This window comes from Eucyclogobius newberryi, unplaced genomic scaffold, assembly GCF_026437365.1.
Source record: "Eucyclogobius newberryi isolate DKJ021-1_F unplaced genomic scaffold, fEucNew1.0.hap1 SCAF_12, whole genome shotgun sequence".
Classification (NCBI taxonomy): domain Eukaryota; kingdom Metazoa; phylum Chordata; class Actinopteri; order Gobiiformes; family Gobiidae; genus Eucyclogobius; species Eucyclogobius newberryi.
Window position 1 is genome coordinate 21,943,663 of NW_027315746.1, and position 24,168 is coordinate 21,967,830.

The 24,168-nt window shown below is 43.6% G+C and overlaps 1 protein-coding gene across 1 annotated transcript; it reads right to left on the reverse strand.

Moving 5' to 3' along the window:
- Positions 1–22,576, reverse strand: ptch2 (patched 2). The gene is made up of 23 exons (XM_072441455.1): positions 22,093–22,576; positions 20,853–21,045; positions 13,435–13,624; positions 13,273–13,342; positions 13,105–13,196; positions 11,657–11,765; positions 11,464–11,550; positions 11,259–11,380; positions 10,544–10,691; positions 9,685–9,816; positions 9,425–9,580; positions 9,240–9,332; positions 9,043–9,168; positions 8,140–8,518; positions 7,538–8,059; positions 6,940–7,082; positions 6,675–6,855; positions 6,245–6,525; positions 5,066–5,203; positions 4,660–4,802; positions 2,192–2,585; positions 1,622–2,108; positions 1–1,534 (listed from the first exon to the last, which is right to left on the reverse strand). The coding sequence occupies exons 1-23, from the start codon at positions 22,264–22,266 to the stop codon at positions 1,500–1,502; spliced, it is 4,395 nt and encodes a 1,464-aa protein (XP_072297556.1). The 5' UTR covers positions 22,267–22,576; the 3' UTR covers positions 1–1,499.
- Positions 22,577–24,168: the final 1,592 nt, after the last annotated feature.

A 24,168-nucleotide genomic window follows, 5' to 3' on the forward strand; every position in this document is an offset into this window, starting at 1 on the left:
TCACTTTTGTCATTAAATTTATTTTGTTAGTTTAATTTCTATAGTAGGTGAGGAACAGTCACACAAACGTAAGCATAGTTTTCAGAAGTCACAGTGTTTCAGACATGGACATTTTTTAATTACAAAGAAGATGGAATAATCTTAAAAGACTCCTCTTCTCCTCCTAAAAAAACCTTCTGCTCTAAAGTGTTGCTGATCTCCCCTCACCATTGCCCCCATCTCACAATGCAAACAAAACAGCATAACTCTGCAACAAATAGATATATTTATATATAATATATATATATACTCTTTAAAAATAGAACTTCAGTCTAGATACTAGCATCTGTACAAACTACAAAAATAAAAATTTAATATAAATAATTTATATGGCATGACATCAACATTTTTGAAATAAACTAAAAACCAATGCAGAAGCTCTCTCTTCCCCAACACGTTCTTTTATAGCTTTCTATGGTTAGGTCATGTGAATGATACTTTGCTGTTTTTATCTTCACAACTGCATACTAGCTAATTTACACTTCACACAAAAGCTGCCACTGACATGACATGAGTTTTCCCTGCATTTTAACCTGGCAGTGATAAGACCAATACTGATCAATGTAATACACATTGTATTAGTCCATAAGTCCATAAGCCTGCATTAGGCTTATAGACAGAAAATAAAAAAGACACAACACACTGGTGTATTATGCTACAACTCCCTTTGCATTGGATTAAATAATTCCCTTTTGAAAAATAAACAATGAAATACACGACTGTTACGCAAAAAGTGACAGACGTGAACTCCGCTTATGTGTTTATGAGCTTACAAAAACTGCAAAAAAATACCTCATCATAGCTCTTTCAAGTAGTTTCAAACAGCAGAGGACACAATACAAGACAATGGTGATCTAACTAGTCTATGGTGGAGTAGACAATACAAACAAAATACTGAGCTTTGAGAAACATAGGCACAATGGTCGCCAAAACTGTGACACACAACAAAAACACAAATATGGACTACAGAGCTGATGGGGGAGGAGAAACTGCATTTTAAGGCAAATCACTTAAAATTATTTTAAAGTGTAGCAGCAAAAAAGAAAAAAATACAAATAAAGATAAAACACTGACCATGTATGCTCAATAGACTAATATCTTAATAACCTTTTATGTTGACACTTTTTACATGTAACACATCTTATTCTGTACAATGTAGGGGGAGAACACAAGTGTCCCATAGAAACAAATAATCTTTTACATCTTACACAAGAGTATACCCATGTTATACAGTACTCTTTTAAATAGCTTCCCTCTTTTTAGTATAAAATATATACTCATAAAATTATATAATTATTAAAACAAGGCCTTTGAATCAGTCCTTGAAATAGATCTTCTCCATGCTTTAGTGAAGACTATGTACAGAGTTGTCAAGGTGCAGGGCTGGTGAGGCGACATGGTGCCTAGTGAAGCAGCAACAAGTTTGAAACTCAAACAAGGAGACACGAGGGGAGAAGAGTCTAGCAATCTTTGGACGCTTGGATCCTCAAGCCACCTAGAAATAGATGTTTAAAACAGGTTAAAAACTGGTACATTGATAGGCAAGAGAATTTCTTGATGATTTAACAAATAGGTTACCCACCATGTGTCTTGCCTGGCTGGTGCTCAGTCTTGTTGTGCGTTGCTTCTAAGTCTTGGAGCTCCAGAGAGTCTCTCTTACATGAAGAAAAGTTTGTTTTGTCACTGTAAGTCCTTTTAGCAGCCTCGAAACAGTCCGACTCGCTATCTGTGTCAAAACCTTCATGCATGTAGCCCTGATAAGCTGCTCCCGGTAAGGTCGGGTGCACAGCCACGGTGACAGAAGCAGTTGCTGTCACCATGGTAACAGGTCCCTGTGTGCCCTGCACAGTTGGCAAGGCAGGGCCGGGCCTTTTAGTCCTGTTGGGCAGAGGCCCTCTGTTAATCTGAAGCCTGGGGTTGCTTTGACTAGTCCTCCCAGTGAAGAACGCCCTGTCGCCGGGCAAAGGCTGACTGGTCCGTTTATCTCCATCCCAGCACGTAACCTGTGACCCATGTGTTTGTGATGGCTCCACTCTTCCTGCTGTGTTCTCTTTGAAAGGTTTCACCACCTATCAAAAACAGCAGTGGATCAGATTTAGAGTTTTACATAATTTATTGAGTGTACTTTTAACAGAGTAATTCTCCAACATACCGTGAGCTTGGGAAAGCTGGGGTTTGTGCTTGCTTCTAGCAGGATGTGTGATGTGGGTGGCACATTAGCATGAGATGCTATGTATGCACTCCGGTCACAGTACTTATAATCATCTTCAATACCAGAGGTGGTGGTCACTTCAGAGTAGTACTCTGAATCGGAGGACTCTGAGAAGGCTGGTGGATGGGACATCCTGTGATTGTGGTGGCCTGTGTAGTAGCCATGGTGGGTCATTGGAGGAGGCATTGAAGGTTCAGGTGAAGGCAGTCGGCTTGAGTTATCCACAGGTGTGACCTCAGCTGGAGGCCCCATCAGAGATAAGAGCACAGGCAGCAGGACCAAACCATTCAGCATGCCCAGAACAGTAAGGATGGCCAGCACAGCAAAGAAGTACCTAAAAGGGGCAAAAAAGGAAAATGTTAACTTAACTACCTTACTTTATTAACTCTTATTTAAATGGTCTGTTAGCATCAAGATGATAATGCCAATACCAATAGGTTTACACTCAGTAGCTTATATAATGTTAAAGAAAGCTAAAATAGCAAAATCTAAAAATGCGCACATAATTGGCACATGAGGAAGGGAAGTTGCTGAGTGGAAGAAGCCAGGGAAAACCCAGTGTTTGTATATCAAAGGCATGGGGTGGGGGGCAAATCTGATTCGCAACTTAAGTCCAACTAAAACATGCTTTGATGGCTTTGCTGCTGCTACACAACCTTCTCGTGCTCTGTTTTGGACTCTGTGTGCGTGCATCTCAGCGGAGCTCTGAGGAGGCCACGGGTGGAGGCAGAGCCACAAGAAAGAGCTCCCCAAGAAAATTAGAGGACTCCACTTAAACACTAACAGAAAGCAGAGCGAGAGAGACATTGCGATGCTAACCACCAGCCAGACTTTAAGAGGTTGTTAAGAAAAAAAAAATTAAAAGTAAGAAAAATAAGTCAAAATGAACAAAGGTAATTGTTGTAAAAGTGTTGTGGAATGTGCTTCTGTCCACTAACACAACACTTGTCACCACTTAACATGGTAAAGCTCAATGTTTGGGAAAACATTTTTGGGGAAAAAAAAACTGTCTCACACACAATCAAATTGCATTCTTAATCCATTGAAGCGGCTTCTAGCACAGAATTCAACAAAATCATATTTTATCATTGACTTTCTGCAAAAACACACATGCAAACAATGTGTCCTGGAGTCATGGGGACCTCCAACAGCGTCTCACTGTTCGGAATTTTGTTGTTTATATAAACTGTAATCTTTTCCATTCGTGGTGAGGGTCTGGGGGGGCATGTCTATATGCGTGTGAGAAAGCGAGTGTTTACATGTCTCCACATATGTGCGTATTTGTCCGCACATTTGTGTCCCTCATGCTGGAAGTGCGTACGAGTGAGGGAAGAAAGAGCGGACTTGGAGTGAGTCTCGCTGTTTATTCAATGCATTACAAGCCCAGGAGATGTTTACAACTGTATATTTATGCTGCTCTCCTGCTCGCCAGCTCTGACTTGGCCCTTTCACCTGATCACTTCTTCAACAATGGCTAAACAGGACCTCCTGCAGAGAAAACGTTACGTTTTCTTTAACATGCCACACAAAAAAGAAGAGTCCAACTTAACTCCTATCTATTGCATCATAATATTCATACATATAATAACACAATATAAGGCCAACCAGATGGTATTTATCTTCCTTTGCTTCTGTTTCTGTATGGAAAACTGTTCTGTTTGAGTCATGGAGGCCTGCTGTAGTGAGTGAGCTCAAGGTTGTGGTTTGGGTTTTTGGGCCACGACCACATTCATCTGAAAAACATCAAGCTATTCGCCTTTTTCCACTCTGACCATGAAACATCGGTAGAACGCACACATACATTCATTCTGTTCACACATTCAGCCTGGGGAGCTATGGCTGTTGGTGGGCTGATCCTCCAGGGCTGACCAGTTCAAATTTAGTCTCATTTTTTCTACCTAACATGAAGAAAGCCAAAATGAATGATAGGAATTTTTACAGATTCCCCCATGTGTAGAAGTAGACGGGGTGAATAAGAGCGAGAGACACCACCCAGTGGGAAGCAGAACACTTCCATGTTTACGAGCAGCTGCTACACACCCTTGATGTTTTCCCCATTTGTTGTGCTCTGAGGTTAAGGAGATAGCGGATGCATGTGTGCTAAGATTGACAGAGCCAGGTGTATGTTTGTCACTGTGTGTGTGCATAAATAGCGGTATAGCATTTCCACCTGCATGCTCCGATGACCCCCCACAAAGCTTCCTAAGTGAGACTAGACAACTGGCACCACACATCAACAAGCAGCAGCAATGGTGCCAAACCAAAACAAAGCTCTTCCGAAGTTGACATATGGTATGTGAACTGACATGATGACGGTTGTGTCACCATACCACCTGCCACCTGGGCATGTAGTACTTTACATACATACAAACAAACATATACACATGCAGTACTATACAGCATCTTACCTCATAATGAAGTCAAACTCGGACCCTGCCAGCATCAGAACACCCAGCAGTGTGGAGATGGCTCCGTCGACCACCGGAGCGAACATGTGCTCCAAAGCCACAGCTGAGCGTTTGTTCCTGTTGCCAATCGCCGCCAGGAAGCCCTGTGGTAGAGGTAGAGTATGAAATGAGTTGGAGACCTTGCTGAAGGTACAAAACTTGCATTTGCGGGCTATAACTGGCACCCTTTTTGAATTTTGGGTTTTGTAGCTCTTTGCGAATAAAGTCCTTCCAGTGTGATGCCTTAAACCTCCCTATAATTCCTTAAGAACTCAAATTTCCATCCCCCATTTAAATTGCTATTATAGGAAACATTCCAGATGTCATTATAACAAAGAAATATTTTATCATAAAAAAAGAGACCTACCAGTGCGATGTGAACGGTGAACTCCACTCCAATGCCAACTGAAGCAATGAGGATAACCACAGGGATGGCACTCAACTTGATGCCGATCAATCCCATAATTCCGAATAACTCCACTGTCATCATGGCCAGAATAAACACCTGACAGAAAGATATGGAAAGACATTGTTATAGATCAACTTTTAATAGTGAGACAAACCAGACAATAAATGGGACTTATGGGCTTTGGAACTGTTTGTATGGCAGGCTTTTTTCCTGTTCACCCCACACAATCTTTGACCCAGTGCAGAGGATCCTGACCACACAGCTTCGGATTACACACCCTAGGGCTAATACCACAGTCTTCTCCTCTCACTCTTTTTTTTCCTTTTCTATAAGTAAAATGACAAGTGCACTATTACAATGTTTAATTAAAATTATAGTAACTTTTTCCCTCCAAAATTCACAAAGTTAGCTTCAGGTGTTAAGGGTAAGCCACAACACAAACAACAACAGGCAGTCAGCTAATTTGAGCGTTTGATCACAGCGGGGACTCTCACACCAGGGTACAATTTCATTCAAAATCTATAGCCACTTTGCATACATGCTACGCAGCGCCTTACTTCTGGTATAGCAGATGTATGCGAGTTACAAAGTCTCTACCGCTTTTGATCACATTTGTCTAAAACGATTTCTTCTCGCAGCTTAAATCAAACACATTCCAATTGTAAGTGGGTCTGTTGTCGTGCTACACTTATATTGGTGTATGTGGGGGCCCTGAGGTAGCTAGCAGCGGTCCCACCAGCTTGTGTGTGAATGAATGCTTTTTAGACTATTCCTCACACACATGCATATATCCCTGATGGATGGGTTGAGTAGGCCAAGGTCGCAACTGGGCAGGTCTGTTCTCTCCTCTTCCATGTGACAAAAGCTGCGGAGGGAGCTAGAGGTAGAGGCTTCAGGAGAGCAAAGCCTTTCCTTCGCTCCTTTGCATTTCTCTTTCTATGGCCGACCCAGCCTGCATTAGAATGACAAAGGTCCTTGTATTTGTGTGTGCGAGCGGACTGGCCCTCCACAGAGAAAAAGGGGGCCCCCAAGACAGAATTATTGAGCTGTGCTGAGAGGGGAAAGTGAGACGAAGGCTGCAAGGTACTAATGATATTGTTGATGAAATGAGCGGATAGAAGTAGAAAGTGGACTTACGATGATGCCAGCGGTCCAAGGGTTGAGCAGGAGAATGGCGCAGACCAGGAAAGTGCAAGCCAGGACAACGCTGATTGACAGAAGAAACCAGTGTCGAAGTCCAATGTACTGCTCCCAGAACAGGAAGGGGTAGCCGTTTGGGTAGTTGAACACACCCTTGCGGCTGAACTCGTCACAAATGGCTCGCACACTCTCAATGGCCTCCACAAAATCACTGGCCTGTCTGAGACCGTTCAGGTAAAATGGAAATTGGGCAAACTCCAGAGGCTCTGCTGCTGGAACTGCAAAAAGGAGGAAGAAAACAAGGGTGTTCATACGCTAAATGCCAGAAAATTAGCTTTAAAAGTGCTTGGCAAACCCACATTAGACATGCGCTTTCAGTTAAGGCAGCTTAAACCCAAAGCAATTTGTGTTCAGATGAGATACTTACTGCGCAGATTCTCCCCTGTGGTGTCGTACTTGTCATGGATCCACTCTCTGGGATGGGGGTAAAAGTTGGCCTGGGAAGCAGCGTAGCCCAAAGGATCGTTACTGACCCAAACAGTCAGATAAATGTAAAAGACTTCGGGTGGGATGAGACCTTCAGAATCCACCAGTCGACGAGAAGTTAACTAAAAAAAAAGGTAAGCATGTTACAAGCTGGTCAGGAAAAGTCAATAACTACACATAGATAACAACCGTTGATAGATGCATACCTGGCTGTAGTTAAATGGATCTTTCTTGGACCCTGTTTGGATTAGCAGCTTGTAGGCCAGAGCTCCATCCTCTGTGCCGTTGCGATAGCTGTCGGCTGTAATCCTGCCCGACTGCCAGTCTGCATCAAATGCAACCTGAAGCCCTGTGAGGTAAAACACACTTGTAAGACTTCTATTTCATTCGATGTCATTCATAAAAAACACTTTATTTTGACAAGAACATGTAAATCAATGATGAAATAGTCAAACATCCAGTTGTTTTGTTTCATCTCGTTTATCAACCGGCTGGTTCTGATTGACTTGTTCGCTATTACTTCCTCCTGACTGGGCCTCTGACAACTTCTAGCCTGGGGAACTTTGACAAAGATAACCTGTGACCCCCAGCCAGTCTACGGCACCACCCCAAGGCCCAGGTGAACGTTACCACTGAACTTTCACTCACCCATCACAAATTCTCACCCTAACACACTTTTGCACTTACTATATCCCGGGGCGAAGAACCCAAAAACCTAATGCTGACATCATTATTGAACGACTAAGGAAAATCAACATACTTCTTTACTTAGACATTAACAAAACAACATGTAGTTCCTCTTACCTCTGAGCCAGTCTTGGAAGTAGTGCAGCCACATGCGGGGAAGCTTGTTGTTGCTGTCTCGGACCACGCATTTGATCGAATTAAAGGCATTGTGAAGCTGAATGAGTAGTCTCTGTGAGCGGGCATAATCAAATCTGTCCATTGTCACCAAGTACATATTATAAAAAGAGAAGTACTTGAACTGCGCATCAATAAAGTCATACTCCTTAGTGTCTCTTGGCACAATGTCTGTTAGGTATAGTCCATCGTGCACCATAGTGGTCCCGTAAAGGCTTAATCCGAGTAGTCCAAGGAATAAGACCACCACAATAGCTTTGCTTTTGGGCTTCAACAACAGAGGAGCATATTTGTCCCGGGCAAAGCTTGACAGGTTCCAGTCCAAGAATGGCAGAGGGACACACTTTTTCCCTGATTTGGACTCCTCCACTTGGGCCAGAAGATCCCGCGTGGAACTGGAAGTGGGGGTGAAGAGCTGAGATCCAAAGGGGTCGGTGACAGGACTAGTTGGTGTTGGTGTTGTAGCTAAAAAAAAACAAAACAAGATCATTTAGATTTGGATGGATGTTGGTTGCATTCACAAAACAAAAACAAGCTTTCCTTACCTTGTGTTTGAGAATTATTGCAGACGATAATAGATGGGCTGGTGGATATCTGCGATGTTGGAGGGAGAATGGTGACGATGTGCTGCCCCGCTGCATCACATTGTGTAAAAGCTTGCACAGTAGTGGTGATGTGAGTGCTCGTGGTGATGGTGGACCCTGTGGTATATTGGTGAGCCGTAGAGGCTGTAGAGGCATGAGACTGCTCTCCTGCATCGGACACCTCATGAGCGGAAAGGTGAATGACACGATCGGAGCAGGGGCTGTAAAGGCAGCACAGAACGTCCAGTCGCTTGTCCTCTCTCCGGTGCAGGTCCAAGCTGAGGATAGCGGGGAAGATAAGCAGCACCATGGCAAAGTTGAACACAACCACAACGGCCGCCTGTAGGAGACATATTGAAAATGTAAATAAATGGAAGATGTAAAAATACTACACTAAGAATATACATGAAAGAGGACTCTATACTACACAGTATTTTTGTTGCAAGTCAGGGCAAAACCATCACCCACAGCAGGCTTCAAACTCAGCCCAGTCTCTCAAGCTGACAATCTAACTAGCTCGTGGTTTCCACTCTGTGTATGTCTAGGGCATGCTTGTGTGTTAGCCAGACCACCCACAGTTACAGTCACAGATCAGAGAAAACCGCTTTGACGACCAATGATATACTATGCACTCTTCTACCCTCTTTTTGTCTACCTTTTAGTCTTTCTTTTCTTTAGATTATTCCACAATAAAATACACACACAAATAGCCCCGTAGGTGGAGTGGCAATAAACACAAAGAGGGAACAAAGAGTCCGAATAAATGTCACTTCCCTTAAGTTATCCTATTCATTTTCAAAGCAGCCCCAGGCCCCTTAGTGGGTGATTGTGCTGAGTTCTTTGAAGATTATGTGCAAAACATACCTGCAATGAAAACGCTCGTAGTGCAGGGATGGGCACGAGGGCGGCCATAAAAAATGCAATCATGTTGTTGATGGAAGTCAGAGCCACGCTGGTGCCTGTGCGACGCAAGCAGTCTCCTGTCTTCTCCTAGAAAGGAAATCCATGGTTAGAGAAGAACATTGAACCATATTTGTATTAAAAAGGTCTTGAAGAGTTACCTTAAAGGGGATGCTAGAGCCTGTTTCCGTAAAGGAGTGGGCCAACAGAAACATGTCATCTACACCAATGCCTAGGGCCAGGAATGGAAGCACCTGTGGCAGAAATGATTCATTATTTAAAACATGATTTATGTTTAAGATTAAAACAAATACTGTGATGTGTTTTATACAGTTTGTATATCTACCTGGGTGGTTGCAGCATTGAAGGACAGGCCTAGCAAGGAGCAGAGACCCAATCCAGCAGCCACAGACAGAGCTACCAGTAGAACACCGGCAAGCCCCACTGCACCCTGGGACTTTGCGCAGTCCCACCGCAGCATGGTCACACAGGCATAGGCCAACTGCAAAGAAAACATATGTAATTAGAATAATAATGCATCAGACGTATGTAAGTATGCACAAAATATTAGTTTCATCTAGATTTTCAAAATAACAGTCAGCCTACCATTAAAAGGTATCCCCCAGCAACCCTGATCACGCTGACATCAGAGAAGGATTTCATGATATCGTTTAGGGTGGTGGTTGAGAAAGCATGAAGAGCCTGGCTGGAGTTAGATGGGACACTCTCGTGGACCACCTGGTAAATCAACATAAATAACGTTTGTAACAAATATACAAAAACAAGACCACTACAATGTATTTGGTTGCTAATGATTCCTTAGTGAGAAGCCCATATTTTAACAGCTTCTTTGAAATGTGCGTGTGTGCGCACTAGCATGTGTGAGAGTATGACAAGTGAGGAGTAATGAGCACAGATGCCAGAGGTTGTGAGGTCAAAGGTGAAAATGGATGGGATCAGATGGCTTTGGAGGGGACTTCTCTCTCCCTTCTACTCCATGCCACAAATTGACCAACACTCCTCAAAAGCTCAAGAGCGGTTAGTCATCACTACCAATCTCTGGCACATCTGTACTTGCTTTTTTAATGTGTCTAGAATGTAAAAGGTGGGTCCAGTGTCTTATATCGAGTTGTGTAACCCCCACTTCCACTGGTCCACATGTTGATGACCGGCCTCCCCTCCTTACTAGCACTGTGATGGGTGTCAGTTATCAGGGCAACAGCTTGTTCCTATAACTAGGTCTCTGACAGAGAGAGATGACTGGCCTACCACACAGACTTATATATATATAGTATATACCTAGTGCCCTGGAGTGCCCCGTGATTGGCTTTACAAGGCAGCTGAGGACTGATGGAATTCAGCTTTTAAATGTGTGTCCAAAAACAAAACAAGACTAGGAAACAGAAGTTTCACTCTACTCTTGACAGAACCTGTTCCATTAAGTCCATTAAATCTGTGTACTTACTTCAACAAATTTCCTTTGCCAGGACTCCAGGATGGCAGTGGCTTTTTCTTCATTCCAGTTGATATCATGAATCTCATAGTCATCCTTGAAGTGCTCATAAAGCTGCTTAGGACTCATCAATAGGAACATGGTTTGGAGAGCCTCCGCACTGTAAAGGTAAAGAGATAGTTATGATTTGGTTTTGATATTTCTAACCGTAATTCCTATGCACTACGTCTGCTGAAACATGCAAGACTACTGTTCTTGTGATGGCTAAATGCTAATGTTGCTACCGGTGCATGTGCAAATGTAAACAGTTTAAAGCAGGTATTATATCCTCTGTCTGTCTAGACCGTGATCCCAGATGTCCCTGGGTTTTCTTGGCACGACCACACTGAGCGAAAATTTGCAGGAAACTGTCATAAATCATATCTTAAACCAAAGGCTCTGCAGTGACAGGTGGCAATCCTTCAGAATCCAGTATCCTGACCAACACTGTTACTTCATTTGTTTTGGCCATATTTAATTCCTTTCAAAGCAAATGGAAATTAAACTAGAAATGAAACTACAAGAAACGTCTTGTAAAAAATAAATTTAAAAATCGCGTTTTAGATAAGGCCTTACATTTTGTTCAAATATTTTAACCTGACACTATTTTCACTACAAACTTTTTTTTTTTTTTTTATTATTGAGACACATAATTCAACAACCAACCGAAGCTCAGACTTGCACACACCTTAACAGAGTGTCCTGGATGTTCTTGACCCGGCCCCCCAGGATCAACTCCTCCTGCCAGTGCATGAACTTCCTGCTGAAACCATGGCAACCACCCTGGAGACGCCCAGCAATGTCAGGGCTCTGAAAAGGCGGAGGCGGAAAAAAAAAGTCAGCCATTTCTGCCTGAAAACACCGTATTCAATACAGCTTCATTTTGAACGTACCACTTGTAGCTCCTTATTGGGTGCGCTCAAAGGGCAGTCTGGGTCTGAGGGGTCTAGACAAGGCCTGTTCATGTATGCGTGGCCCACCTTTTAAGCAAATAGTATTGTTAATGAAAAAGTACATGTAAAAAAAGTAACGCAATTAATTACTCAAGTACCGGTATAAGAAATATTTAGTGGAATACAATCCTACCTGTGCCTTGTCTAACATCTCCTTGAAACCTTCCAGTGGCGTGAACTGACTTAGCTCCTCCATGAGTTTGACGGGGTCTAGATTCATCCACTGGATATCTGGCATTCCTCTGTTAAGAGGAGAGGCACACTTGTAATGAGCATACAACAAGTATATTCAATCACAACCAAAGAATACGTTCACTCGGTTCAAGGGCATGAGGCGAGTGGCAGTTACAGGGTAAAAAAACGTTTATTATCCTGTTTCACGCTGCCACAATGCACGGGGAAGAGGCACAGTTGCACCCACTCCTCAATGTCTTACACTAAGTCATAACGATTACTTCTGCCTCAGCAACATCTTGATAACAAGTGAATACAGGGAGGGGGTGTATCAAAAAGGTGACTGCGTACATTAGAAAGATACTGGAAAATAACGCTATGGATTTAAAACTAAAACTAGTGCAAACAATCACACTGAACTGAAGTATGCTGACTCTTTTCCCACATACCAGCATCCTCTCTCCCTCCACTCCAAAGACACACTCCTTTATCAGCTAGTTTGTGCTTGAGTGAATCAGGTGCTTTTTTCCCTTAGATTGCTGTTCTTTGTTCTCCTCACTCTATTGCCTAAGCTTTTCTTCCATCTTTCCAGGGGAATGGATTCACACTTGCACCTCCTGTGATGAAAAGTGTAATTAATAAATCAGAACAGATGTTGAAGACTAGTTGGAGGACGTGTGAATCATCAAAGGCCCCTTCTCTGCCGCCCTGCTCAACTGGGAGACTGAAGGATGGGAAACATGGAATTGTTTCTCAATGTGCTGGCTTGTCATACAACATAGCAATGTCACTTCTTGACATTAACATTGATACATATATTGTTTGCAGAAAAACATCTGCAATGGTCTAAACGATTTCAATGAGTCAATTGAAATATCACTTCTCAGGAGGTAAAAAATTCAAATGACTCAATTTCTCAAAGAACTTCGTAAAGAAAGAGAAAAAAGTGTTCTGAAAACGCCCAGACTCCACTGTTAACCATCTTGTAGCTTCTCTCTGTTTTTCTCCAGGGACTTGAAGCTTGAATACTGCCCATTTTATTTGTTGGACAACTTGGGAGCTGGGAGCCTGGGGCATTACCATGAGAATGCTGAGTGTTAGCCGTGAGCGGACAAAGCTGCCCCCCCTCCCTCCCTGTTCTAGGGCCCCTGCACTGATGGACACTCACTCGTAAACTGAAAGAATGCTTACCATTGTTTGACCCAAAGGGCTCCCTTGCCACCACCGCCACCCCCTCTTCTCTACCAACCCACCACCCAGCCATCTCTCCCTCCGGGTCCCAAAGAACTCTATTACTGAGCCGGGCCGCTGTCAGTCACTGCAGCCTCTGACACTACAACTGTATGTCTCCATCTATGCCCATAGCCAAGCAGCCCTCTACTAAATGTGAACTAAAGCAGGACTTACGGCAAGTAGGCGGAGCCTCCCTGTAGTTTGGCCCCTTCCCAAAAACAGTCCAGGGGTGTGATTATCATACAGGGGAAGAGCTTGTCAATCATCTGAAAAGCATAAAAGAGAAAAGTTTAACCTTGCTCATATGTAACACCCCAATGTAAATCACCAATTCAAACTTACCCGCTCAATCATGACATTCTCAATAATTGGCACACCTGATTTGTAGCATATTTTATTAAGGTCCCACGATCTAGAATAGAAAATGGCAATGTTAAGCATTGAACTCCAAGAACAGATATGTCATCACATATGTCATCTTTGAGCCATAAAAGGCACACTTACTTTCCAAACAGTGACAACTGGACTTTGCTTGCCGACAGGGCGGCCTCCATATGCACCAGCAAAGCCTCTTGGGTAAGGATATTAGTGCCCTCCTCTTTGGGGGTCTGTATGAGCATCTGTGAGGTGAACACCGACTCCTCCCCCTGCTTTTCCCTGGTGTATCGCAGCTCCTGACTTACTCGGCTGCCAGCTGCAACACAACAAACAGCCATCGGATTAGAAGATACATTTGAATCATTGTACTTTTTGTTAGTATCCACACACACTTCCACAAGAACACACACATGCATATGGAGCTACGCCCTTGGCCCTCAACAGTGTTGGTTTTGAAGGCACTTCACACAGGCCCACGTCTGGCCAAGAGAAATGAGTAATACAGATTCTCATTGGTTCTCTCTGCCAAACAGATGTGCCCTGTTAGTTAGGAACACCAGCCTTCTGATGCCCCAACCCCTCTTTAGCACTTCAGTCAGAAGCAACATTACTGTATCCTAGAGAAATCTCAAACAAATATGCCGCACAGAGGTAGTGTAAAGAAAGTTTGTGGGCTATGTCGTACTGTGTGGTGGACTCCAGTCCCCTAATTACAGGAGGTTGCCCTGAAAAGAGTTTGCCAGCCAGGGGGATCTGTGCCTGTGCCAAGTGGACATAAAACATGCCGCGCTGTATCACAGAGGGCCCGTCTGCCCCCTCTAGCTCTACCACTACATGACAACCCAGTGCAGAAAGGGAGGGGGACAAAAAGTAACTTTGAAAACTTGGTTCTAACCCCAAAACAGTAGTTTGCCACAAAGCATCTATCGTCTACTATGCTTTGCTGTCTTTCTAATCATTATTTCCCTCTTTCTGTGTCCATGCGTGCACCTCCCCCAGCCCAGAGCAGGATCCTATAATTGATGGGGAGAAAAGAAAAAACAAACTATTCAGCCTACGCCGCTAAAAAGTGTGAGATCAGGTTAGAATGGTGGCGTCAGAGATGCAGTCCAATATTTCTAGGTTTCACTTTCAAGGCTTTAATTACCTACGCAGGGCCTGCCTATATCAGGTCACCTCATTTGTTTGGATTTTGGAGGTCAGAGCATCCCCCCAAAAGAAAATATCCCAAAAATAAGACTTGTTGAAGTGTTCAAATTGTGTAGATGGCTAGCTGACATCAATAACATGTTTCAATTTATATGTTAATTTAACGACAAATGTTTAAGGTTAGAGAATTCACTATGACAAGTTGTTAATGCAATGTCAATCACTGCATTGTGCGTTGATTATGTTTTTCTCACTGACTCCAGCAGATAAGCCGAAATACAAAAATGCTATATATAATACAGAAACAACACCCAAATGTGCATTAGGGATTTCTTTGAATGGTTGTTCACACTTACTCTCCAAGGGGAAGTACAGTCAACTCACTTTGCTCACACTGTCAAATACACTAACAATGAACATGTTTTAAGTCCAGACGAGCTCCCCACGACTCCACTCGGTTTCCTGGCTACACAGGATTCTAATCAAAAAGCCTACTACAAAATGGAAAGGCCTTCCTCTTCAGACATCTGTTAAAACCTTTTTTGACATTTCGTATGTTAACCTCTGCAGTGTGGCGTTTTGATCCCAACAGGAATTGGGTGGCTCGGAGAGACTCTGGCTCTGTAATTACAGGCCTCCTGAAGTAAATTATAGCTATTTGTGTCTCGTTCCTCCCATCTGGACCACCCAGACTGCTCCCTCTCTCCTCTTTCTCGCCTTCCACTTCAACCCCGGTCCGGCCCCAGCCACACAACTCCGAGCTCCCTGCTTCTGCTCTCACTCTGTGTGGACCGCTACTTCTTGCCTTATGAGTTTTGGTCAAAATGTCTTTTACTATACAAATTTGTCCTCCCTTTTCGCACTCGCTCTCACCCCCCTAACTTAACCCCGATCTGAGTAGTTATACTGCTCAGTCACAACCTTAAAGAGACAGTTCCCGGAAACGTTTCCCACCACTGAGAAGAAAGAGCCTTTTAGTGTGGAAAGCAGAACTTAACACCACTGTGGTTGGTGATTTTACTACATGGGTAATGTTGCAAGATATTAGACAAACAGTATTGGCATTTTTTGGGGTGCTTTTTGGATGGTTTGGGGAATAAGACTATTATGTACAGGAACTAGTATACAAAATATATCTTCCTGTACCACAAAAAAGCCCCTTAAATCACAAAAACGATAAAATATTGAGGATGGCAAGTCATGACATAATCTAACAGCTGTTTTTGTGCAGTGTTTTTGTGTGGTGCAATTCAATGGCATGACTGTGTACCAGAACAATATAGTCCTGCTTCCACCTGTCAACTGCATCTCAAAAAGCAAGAAAAGTGGTGTAAAAACAGACCGCATTTAAGATTTTGCATTTGAATAAGATTCTTTTGAGCTTTAGTGCATTTCTATTGGTTTCAGGCCGTACTAGGTCAGGACGGGCCACCTTCAAAGTTCAGTGTGATAGATTAGCTGGATTAGGGGGCCACTGAAAGACCCCACGCTGGTATGGAGGAAGACCTGAAATGACGAAAGCTGCAAGTGACAAGTATGCTAGTACCAACGATGACACTGGAAGAACAAGGGACAAGTAGCCTAGTACCTGCGATGACACTAGAAGAACTGCACACTAAAGTTTAAATAGGATGCATAAGTTCATCCTCCTATGACTTGACATTTCCTCTTATCAGTCAACAATCTGCGCTATATGAACAAATGTCTGTGGCACCACCTCACAAAACCAGTCAGAGGTTGCAGACTGTGGGCATCTGCACACTGGTTTTCTGCCTGAGAATCAGACTATGGGGAGCACAGTCCTGCCCCGTGCCATTCCTGATCCCGGGCACAGCCTCAGAGCTGCCCCCAGCAAATGGGCGCTACTCCATACAACCCACAGCACTGAGCCACACTCAATGCACAGGCTTTTGTCATTCAACTCAATTTCTTTCAGAAGTTTCCCAACAAACAGTAGAATAAAATAAAGGAGAGTTTCTTTTTTTCAACAAAAGCAAATGGACCAAAACTTTCCCAGCGTGTAAGACAATGGGCGAGCAGGCTGTGGGAGGGTGAGGCTGGAGGCACACAACAGAAGCTGGCACTTCTGTCTTACCTATAGAAATACATTGTACACATTGTGCACACTGTATCACTCTGGGCATTTGTGTGATATAGTCACTGTCCCGATAAGTGTAAATAAAAGCATATGTTCCATGCTCCTCTCATCAAAACATGCCAATCTGAGTTCACACTTGTACGAGTTGATAAATAAGATGAAAAATCAGTTTCACTTACATTCTATTCAGATGTGCCAGTGGTGCTAGCCACCACACATAAATTTCCACCAGGGTTGGCATTTAGGCACTTTCTATTTCCATATGTATAGGCTTGCCTCTGCTAATTATGCTAATCATGGGCAGTGTTGGCCACTGTGAAAAATAGTCACATTAGACACTCCACTGACCGCTAATACCACTTAATGTGTGGTTGAAACATACATTCATCCCTGCCTGAAAGGCAAAATTTTTCCACGTTGCTGGTCTCATTCACATGAGAAATTAATTTATTGAGACCAAGAACCATTTCTCTCTCAAGTACCAAGAACATGTTGAGTCTCTCTCCATCACTCTGTCCCTTCACTTTTATACTTTGATGGTGTAAAGACAGTGGCAAATGGAGCAGACTCTAAGGTGACTGGTGCTGCTTTATTCAGTGCACAGAAAAGACAAGGGTTGGACTTGGCCAAGAGAAGAAAAAGTGCCACACTATATTGATGAAGTTCTCTGTATCTCTGTCTCTTACACTGCCTGTTTTCAGCAGATATCAACTTAAAGGCTCCTGCACTACTAATGTCACCCATCATGTCTGGAATTCAAAGTACATTTACATTCATGAGTCCAAATTGTATAATACTACAGTGCTTCCTGTGCTTGAGGATGCCAGGGTGTCCTGGTTGTCATCTACAGATTACACTGTACTTCTGGCTGCATAGCGTGTGTTTATTTGCTGGGGGTGGACTGACTCTGACTGTTGAAGGATGTGCATTGGGGGCTGAGAAGGGATGTTAGGAGCAGGACTTGGGCTGAGCGATGGCGGAAAGGGGGTGAGATAAACATTTGGAGGTGACCCAGGCTGACTCTGGTCTTGTTTGTTCTCTCTACCAGTGAGGTCCAGGGCCCTGAGCACGGGGAGTTTATTTATGTAGCTGGGGCACCACTGTGCACTATTCACCTCCAATAATGCCTCATAGAGCTGCCTTTCTCTGTCTGAACTGGGCCGCTGTGTGAGCTCACATGAATTATAGCATTTACCTGCTGTGCCGCGCCGAGGTTTGTTTAGAGTAACCACTCCAAACACACAAAGTGCCCACATGTGCACATGCTTATTGACGCAAACTCTGCCACATTTCGGCGTTCTAATCAAGGTGTACCTCAATGCTCTTCCCATCTGCTAACGGTCCTGTCTGATTTCATTGCGAGCCGATGCAGATTGTAAACATTCACGCTATGTAACTGTGTATGGTCCTGAGCTCCCCCTTTACAATCCTCTTTTTACATGGGCTTTTTATGGCACATGTGGTGAGCCTGCTATCCACATACGCCTGGTCTCCCTGCTCTCATATTTAGACAGCTTGAGTGTGTGTACACGTCTGTCATGCTTCACCTAAACTCTGCCAAGAAAGGATGAGTTTAGTTAACACAGGAATAAACACCAGCACTTTCACATTGACGCCATCGCTCCTTCTCATTCTGCACTGGACTTTCTGTTAAAAACCTAGAACTGTTTAGACAATTAGCCCACTGAATGTCATGCTTAGGTAGCTTCCTCTCTTCCAGTAAAAGTCAAAAGAATTCACTAGCTGCTTCATCCTTTGGGGCATGAGAAAGTTGTTGTTTTTTTACCTATAGCGAAAACAGCCGGTTGGTAAAGTGTCAGCTTGCAATAAACTTTCCAGCCTGTTCCTGTCCCAACCCCCAATGTCTCGCCTCATCTTCTTCTTCTTCCTGCACCTCTTTTTACGACCCTTTTTCTTAACTCTAGGACAATGCAGAGTTTGTCAAAAACGTACACCAACATGGTGACACTATCGGGGCCTATAATGTAGCTCAATGTGATTCTATACACACAAATACTTTCGAAATGATAAAAATTTGACCACTGATGAGAAGCAATTCCCCTAAAAAGAGTCACACTGCATGTATTATATTATATATATTTTTTGTATGAATTATTTGACTGAAATAAATGGACAATTATGTAACAATTGATCATAATATTATTCCTGTTTTTTTCATCAAACATATGGGGTAAATGCATCATTCACATACATTTCTCAATCATGCAAGTTATTATCTGTTGCGCATTACTTTTTTTTCAAGGGACAGTAACTTAAGGTGAGCACAATGACGCAAATTAATCTTACTTTCCTGCTTAAGACCTTGCTCTTGCACAAAACCCATTTGAAGATGATCCTTACAGACAAGTCTATATTGATTACAACGTATAACACCAAACCCCAAAACTGTGGAGCGACGCTACCCTTCACAAGGTTTTGATCTTGTACAAAGGAGGAAACAATTAAAAAGTCCTTGGTGGCCCAACTTCACAGCAAAAGGAAACAGACAGGTATCAGATTATAAACAGTGAGTCAGACAGACAGGAGGGCGAACGGTCAGGAAATACAGGCTGGTGGACAAATGGCTTGGACCAGGTGGCAAAGATGACAAGTGGAAACGTTGAGTGGCTAAAGTTGGGATAATATATGATAGGAAGCATATGCCGGGCTCTGGCATAGTTTACATCTGGTTGGCTACGGTTTCGCTTGTTTATTTTACACAGTTTAGGTGTGAAGGTTTGTTTAGGTTATAGAGATTGGAGGATAGACCGTATGCACAAAATCAGTTTAATTTATAGACGTTATATCTCTAAACAATATATCCAATTATCGGTAATTACACGTGCACTACTCTGAACTTTGACAAACAACTGGTCTAAACGTGCAACAGCAACATATATTGTGAACCCAAAGTAAATGCTCTTTACAGTCAACCCTGAAGATAGTTATGACAGTGGTGCTGAATTTAGAATAGTTGTTCTGTATCTCAACACTAATCATATTGACAGACATTTCCTCACAATAGACATTCAGTTTTTGAGAGCATTTGTCACACCTCACTAAAGTCTTTGCACAGTACTGTAGGTCATTCCCTGCTCCTGTTGCCTAGCTTATGTGCAATGGTGCATACTATTCTGTGCGAGATAGAGGCTGAGGGGAGCGCTAACCTCGCCTTGTTACCAAACCACTTTACTTTCCATTGAGGCCCTAGCAGCTTTGTCAATGGGCTATTGGTGAAAACAAGGCAGGCAGAAACTTTAGAAACACGGCCACGGCCCCTTAAAGGCACAGCATTCCTTTTTTTTTTGCAGGGTCCCCCCAACTGCTACCCCCATGTCAGTAATGCAGTCTAACTGCAAAACATCAGGAAGCAAGCATCGGAATGGCATATAGTAATAACAAATAAATTAGTCAAATGTTTGTTTATGATACATTTTTCCTCCTAAATTAAACAATTGTTTTCTTGTATATCTTGACGGTTCATCAAGAAGCTTTCAACTCAAAAATCTATAATGGATACTGACGTTTTCAAGCTGCTAGGGTACTTTTGAAGCGTGCTAAACAGGTGGGTAAACTTCACTTTTTTTTCTAGTGAGGTGGTAGTGGTGGAGCTGAGGAGTAAAAAAAGGGTGGGGGGTTTGAAGGAGGTGGTGCCTACTTGCCTGCCTTGCCTCTTGTTGAATGGAATCCAAGAATAGTTAGGGACCACACAGGGAGTAGAGGGAGAGAGAGAGAGTGAGAGAGGGAGAGAGAGAAGGGGGGAGGGGCCAGAGTCCTCAATGATGGCTAACCATTCACACAGTCCATCTGCTGTGGGGATCAAGCCTGGGGGTTTAAATGGATTTTTGTGTGTGTGAAATAACAAATAAAAAAAGCTGCCCCCGCATGATAAAAATGTTAACATGAAGGAGAAGTCAAAGATGTGTTTGCTCATCAAAGAAACCAGCAGGCATGAGTAGACAAGACTTAAGTTGTGAAAAGTATAACACGATTTGCTCTCAAAGACGTGTTGTTTAAAAGAAACCACAGAGTCTGTCTGGAATGTGCGGCGTACACGGACAACAAGGAAACAACATCAAACAAGCTCTCTTAAATCCTTCATCTCGCCTCGGCGCTGTCAGTCACAGAACACCTAGTGCCCTTGCATGGCACACATCTGACACTAACAAGGCCACCCTGCAGGACTGTCACTCAAACTCTATTTATGACCCTCGGAAAATGAACTATACGTAAGGACGGCGCAACATGCTCATAATACAACCCATGCAGCCAAAAGGAAAAACAATATTTTGCTCACCTTCCACCCATAGTTGTTCGATGTCCGTTTCGATTGCTGCCACCCTGAGTCCTACAGAAAGTGCTCCGAATACTAAGAGTCCGATAAAGAGGACTTTCCCACAGTGCCTCTGGATGTGGCAGCCCAGTGAGAAGAGAAGAGCCTGGAACCTGGCGCGGATCCACAGGGGAGCTTTCTGACCTACAGCTTTACCCTGCACCAGAGACAGAAGACAGTGTTAGAACCAAAGCACCATGTCAAAAGTTGTAATAATGCACATGTTACAAGCATATTTTGTGACATTACAACACACCTCTGCATACAGTGCATAACACAGTAACAGTTAGTTTGAACAGTTTATTATATATACTGTAAATTATTTTGTTTATAGCAATAACCTACAACTAATAGGCTACTTAAACATCCAAACGTAGAAAAAACATTTAAGTCTATTGCTGTCCTCTCCTTATGTTGTAGTTAATGTGTGAGTGTAGAATTTGGTAGGTTCATTTTTGGTAACACCAGACATGGCTCCTGACCTATTACCTGTAATTTTGTATGAATTATTTAGGGTTCATATCAAGCTATAACAGTATAATACAATAAAAGCTGTGAAGGCATGGCTACTTTACAAAAGCCAACACCTATAGAACAGTATTGATCCTTCCACAGGACTCTAGTTTTAGTTCTGTGGCAGGAGAAGTCAGAGAAAACTGCTCCAAATGTCAGTGCAGCACCAGATATTGCACTGGTGTTGTGGTTTCTCTTGAGCAGCGCTGAAACACGTCCAAGCATCCGGGCGGTCCAAAGATGCTTTGTCAGATCAAACTCAATCAGTGAATTCCTTTTACAGGACCCACCACATTTCCAAACACTGAGCCCTGGGCCAGTGCGCTCTCTGCTGCTCTGTACCAGCCCCAAACACGCACGAGCCGGACTAAACTCTCTTGTTTTGGAAAGTATAGGACATTAGCAAACACTTTGGTTCTAAGCCCATTTATGATTCAGCCATGTACAGCGTTCACATTGCTGTCCTTTCACTTCACGCAGAGAAAGTGGCTGCATTCCGCTGAGGTTTGCTCCGGAGCTCCGGTGGTCCCAGACCCCAGACGGAGCTCACTTCAGCCCCGCTCTTCCCACATGTGCCTCGCCTCTCACATGAGATCAAACTTCACAACTACACGAAGAACTAGTCACTGGCAACTGCTCCTGAATGAAAGATCTCTGAACACAGCAGGCAAAAGCAGACGCATCTTATCACCTTAGAGATCTGTTTAAGTGCGAAGGCGGCGTGGCAGTAGCTGGGTCTGCGGAGGAGCTCCGTGCTCTGCGGCTGCTGCGGCTGCTGCGGCTGCTGCTGCTGCTGGGAGCGCGTATAACTCGGGGGTAAATCTCCAAACACACTGGCCCCTGGGACCCCGCGATCCGAGGCCATAGTCCAAAGACTGGAGAGGTAATACTGCGGGCAAGGCAAAGCGACGTACAGGAACGCAGCGAGTTCACAAACAATAATCCAACATATGAGGGGATCGCATCCAGCGACACCGGCGACAAGTTGGAAGAACGCGTTCTAGTCTTCCCTGGAGCCCAAGAAGTCTCGAAACTCCATCCCAACATTATGCGCCAAAATCCGTAACGATCCTCCAGTCTTCATTCGCCCTGATAGTGAGAGAAACAGCGCTCAGAGGCTCGCAAACTCGTAGTAGATGTAGTAGTAGTAGTAGTAGTAGTAGTAGTAGTAGTAGTAGTAGTAGTAGTAGCGGTGCGTCTGAGTTGTCTAACTCCGTTCTCGTAGCGGTAACATTTGGATCTGTTCGCCTCTCGACAAATCCTGAAAAGGGAGGTTTGATGGAAAAGTGCTCCGGCTCCCATTGGCCAAGGAAGAGGCAAATTACTTTGCAAACATCGCCTATTATTAGCTGCTAAGCAACAGCTCACCAAAGTGGAGAGAGAGGGGGGACCACCCAGGCTGCTGCTGCCTGGGCTGGAGGGGAGGGGCTGAGGGGGAGGGAGAGAGGAACTCTTTCAATAAACTCTGCTCACACACACATGCTGCAGCTCTGCCCCTGTCACCAGGCCCCTGTCACCAGGCCCTGTCACCAGGACCCTGTCACCAGGCCCTGTCACCAGGCCCCTGTCACCAGGACCCTGTCACCAGGACCCTGTCACCAGGACCCTGTCACCAGGCCCCTAGCACCCTCAAGATGTCACACTTTTATTATTATTCAAACTATTTCTGTCTGATTCAATGGCAACCCATGCATCTGTGTCTGTGATGATATGGTGTGTGAAATACATATGTACATGTGCAGGTTTGAAATGCATGGTTTGGATATAATTGAAGCAATAGAGATGCTTCTTTTACATTTCAAATGTAACCTTTCTGTTTGCTTGTTGTTAAATGCTATGCGCATTATGTCACAAATATACACATTTTAAACATGCCCAAATGGAAATTCTATCCACTGAAAGCCAACAATGTCGGGACAGTGTTCATATGTTTGTATATCTATATTCCAAACCTGCTTACAGGATGGGTTTTGTGCTGTCATTGCCCCCCCCCTCAGGCGGCTGTGTGCCAAAGTAACAGCTGTACCTTCACCCCATGTGGCCCAAAGCTTCTAAAAGTAGGTTGATAAGTTTTCTTACACCTTAGAAAGCGTAGGTGCTTTGCCTAATGAAAATACGCTTGGCTTTATTAGTGGTTTGCTCATGAATGCACATTTTTACCAACACTTTGAATGTGCCCAGTCTCAGTGTAACGGCCCCTTATCTGTGCAGACTTTTTGGAACGTTTCCACATCTTGTCATGCATGATTTCATGAGTTCAGAAAGTTCTCCATGTCAGAACTCAGAATGAAAGAAAGACAGTAGACATATTGTTTTCTAATCTCCCACTAAAGAAGTCCTAAGTGTCTGGATGTGGTGCTCCTGTAAGCCCAGACCCTATTGGCTACACTCAGGACAGTATCCAGGGGTGAGGAGCAAACACTTTTAGCAGATCAGTTGTTTCTTACCTAAACATGACGTCTGCTGAACATTTGGCAGGTGTTAATACAAGGCAATTTGAAGCTTGGAAAAGTGGTGTGAATGATGCTCTTAGATACATTAACAGTGTGAACACAACGGGGATCACAGCTGACTGTCATTGCATCCATCATCTCTGTTTGCATGTGACTGGGGAGGAACAGTTACTTTGTCCCAAGGGAATGATCAGATCCATTTCCAGAGACTTCCATGTTGCAGGTTATTTAAACTCACATTTGCTGTGTGTAATAATACAACTACTACATTGAGATTTTTCTTTTAAATAGAAGGTGCTTTATACAAAAACATG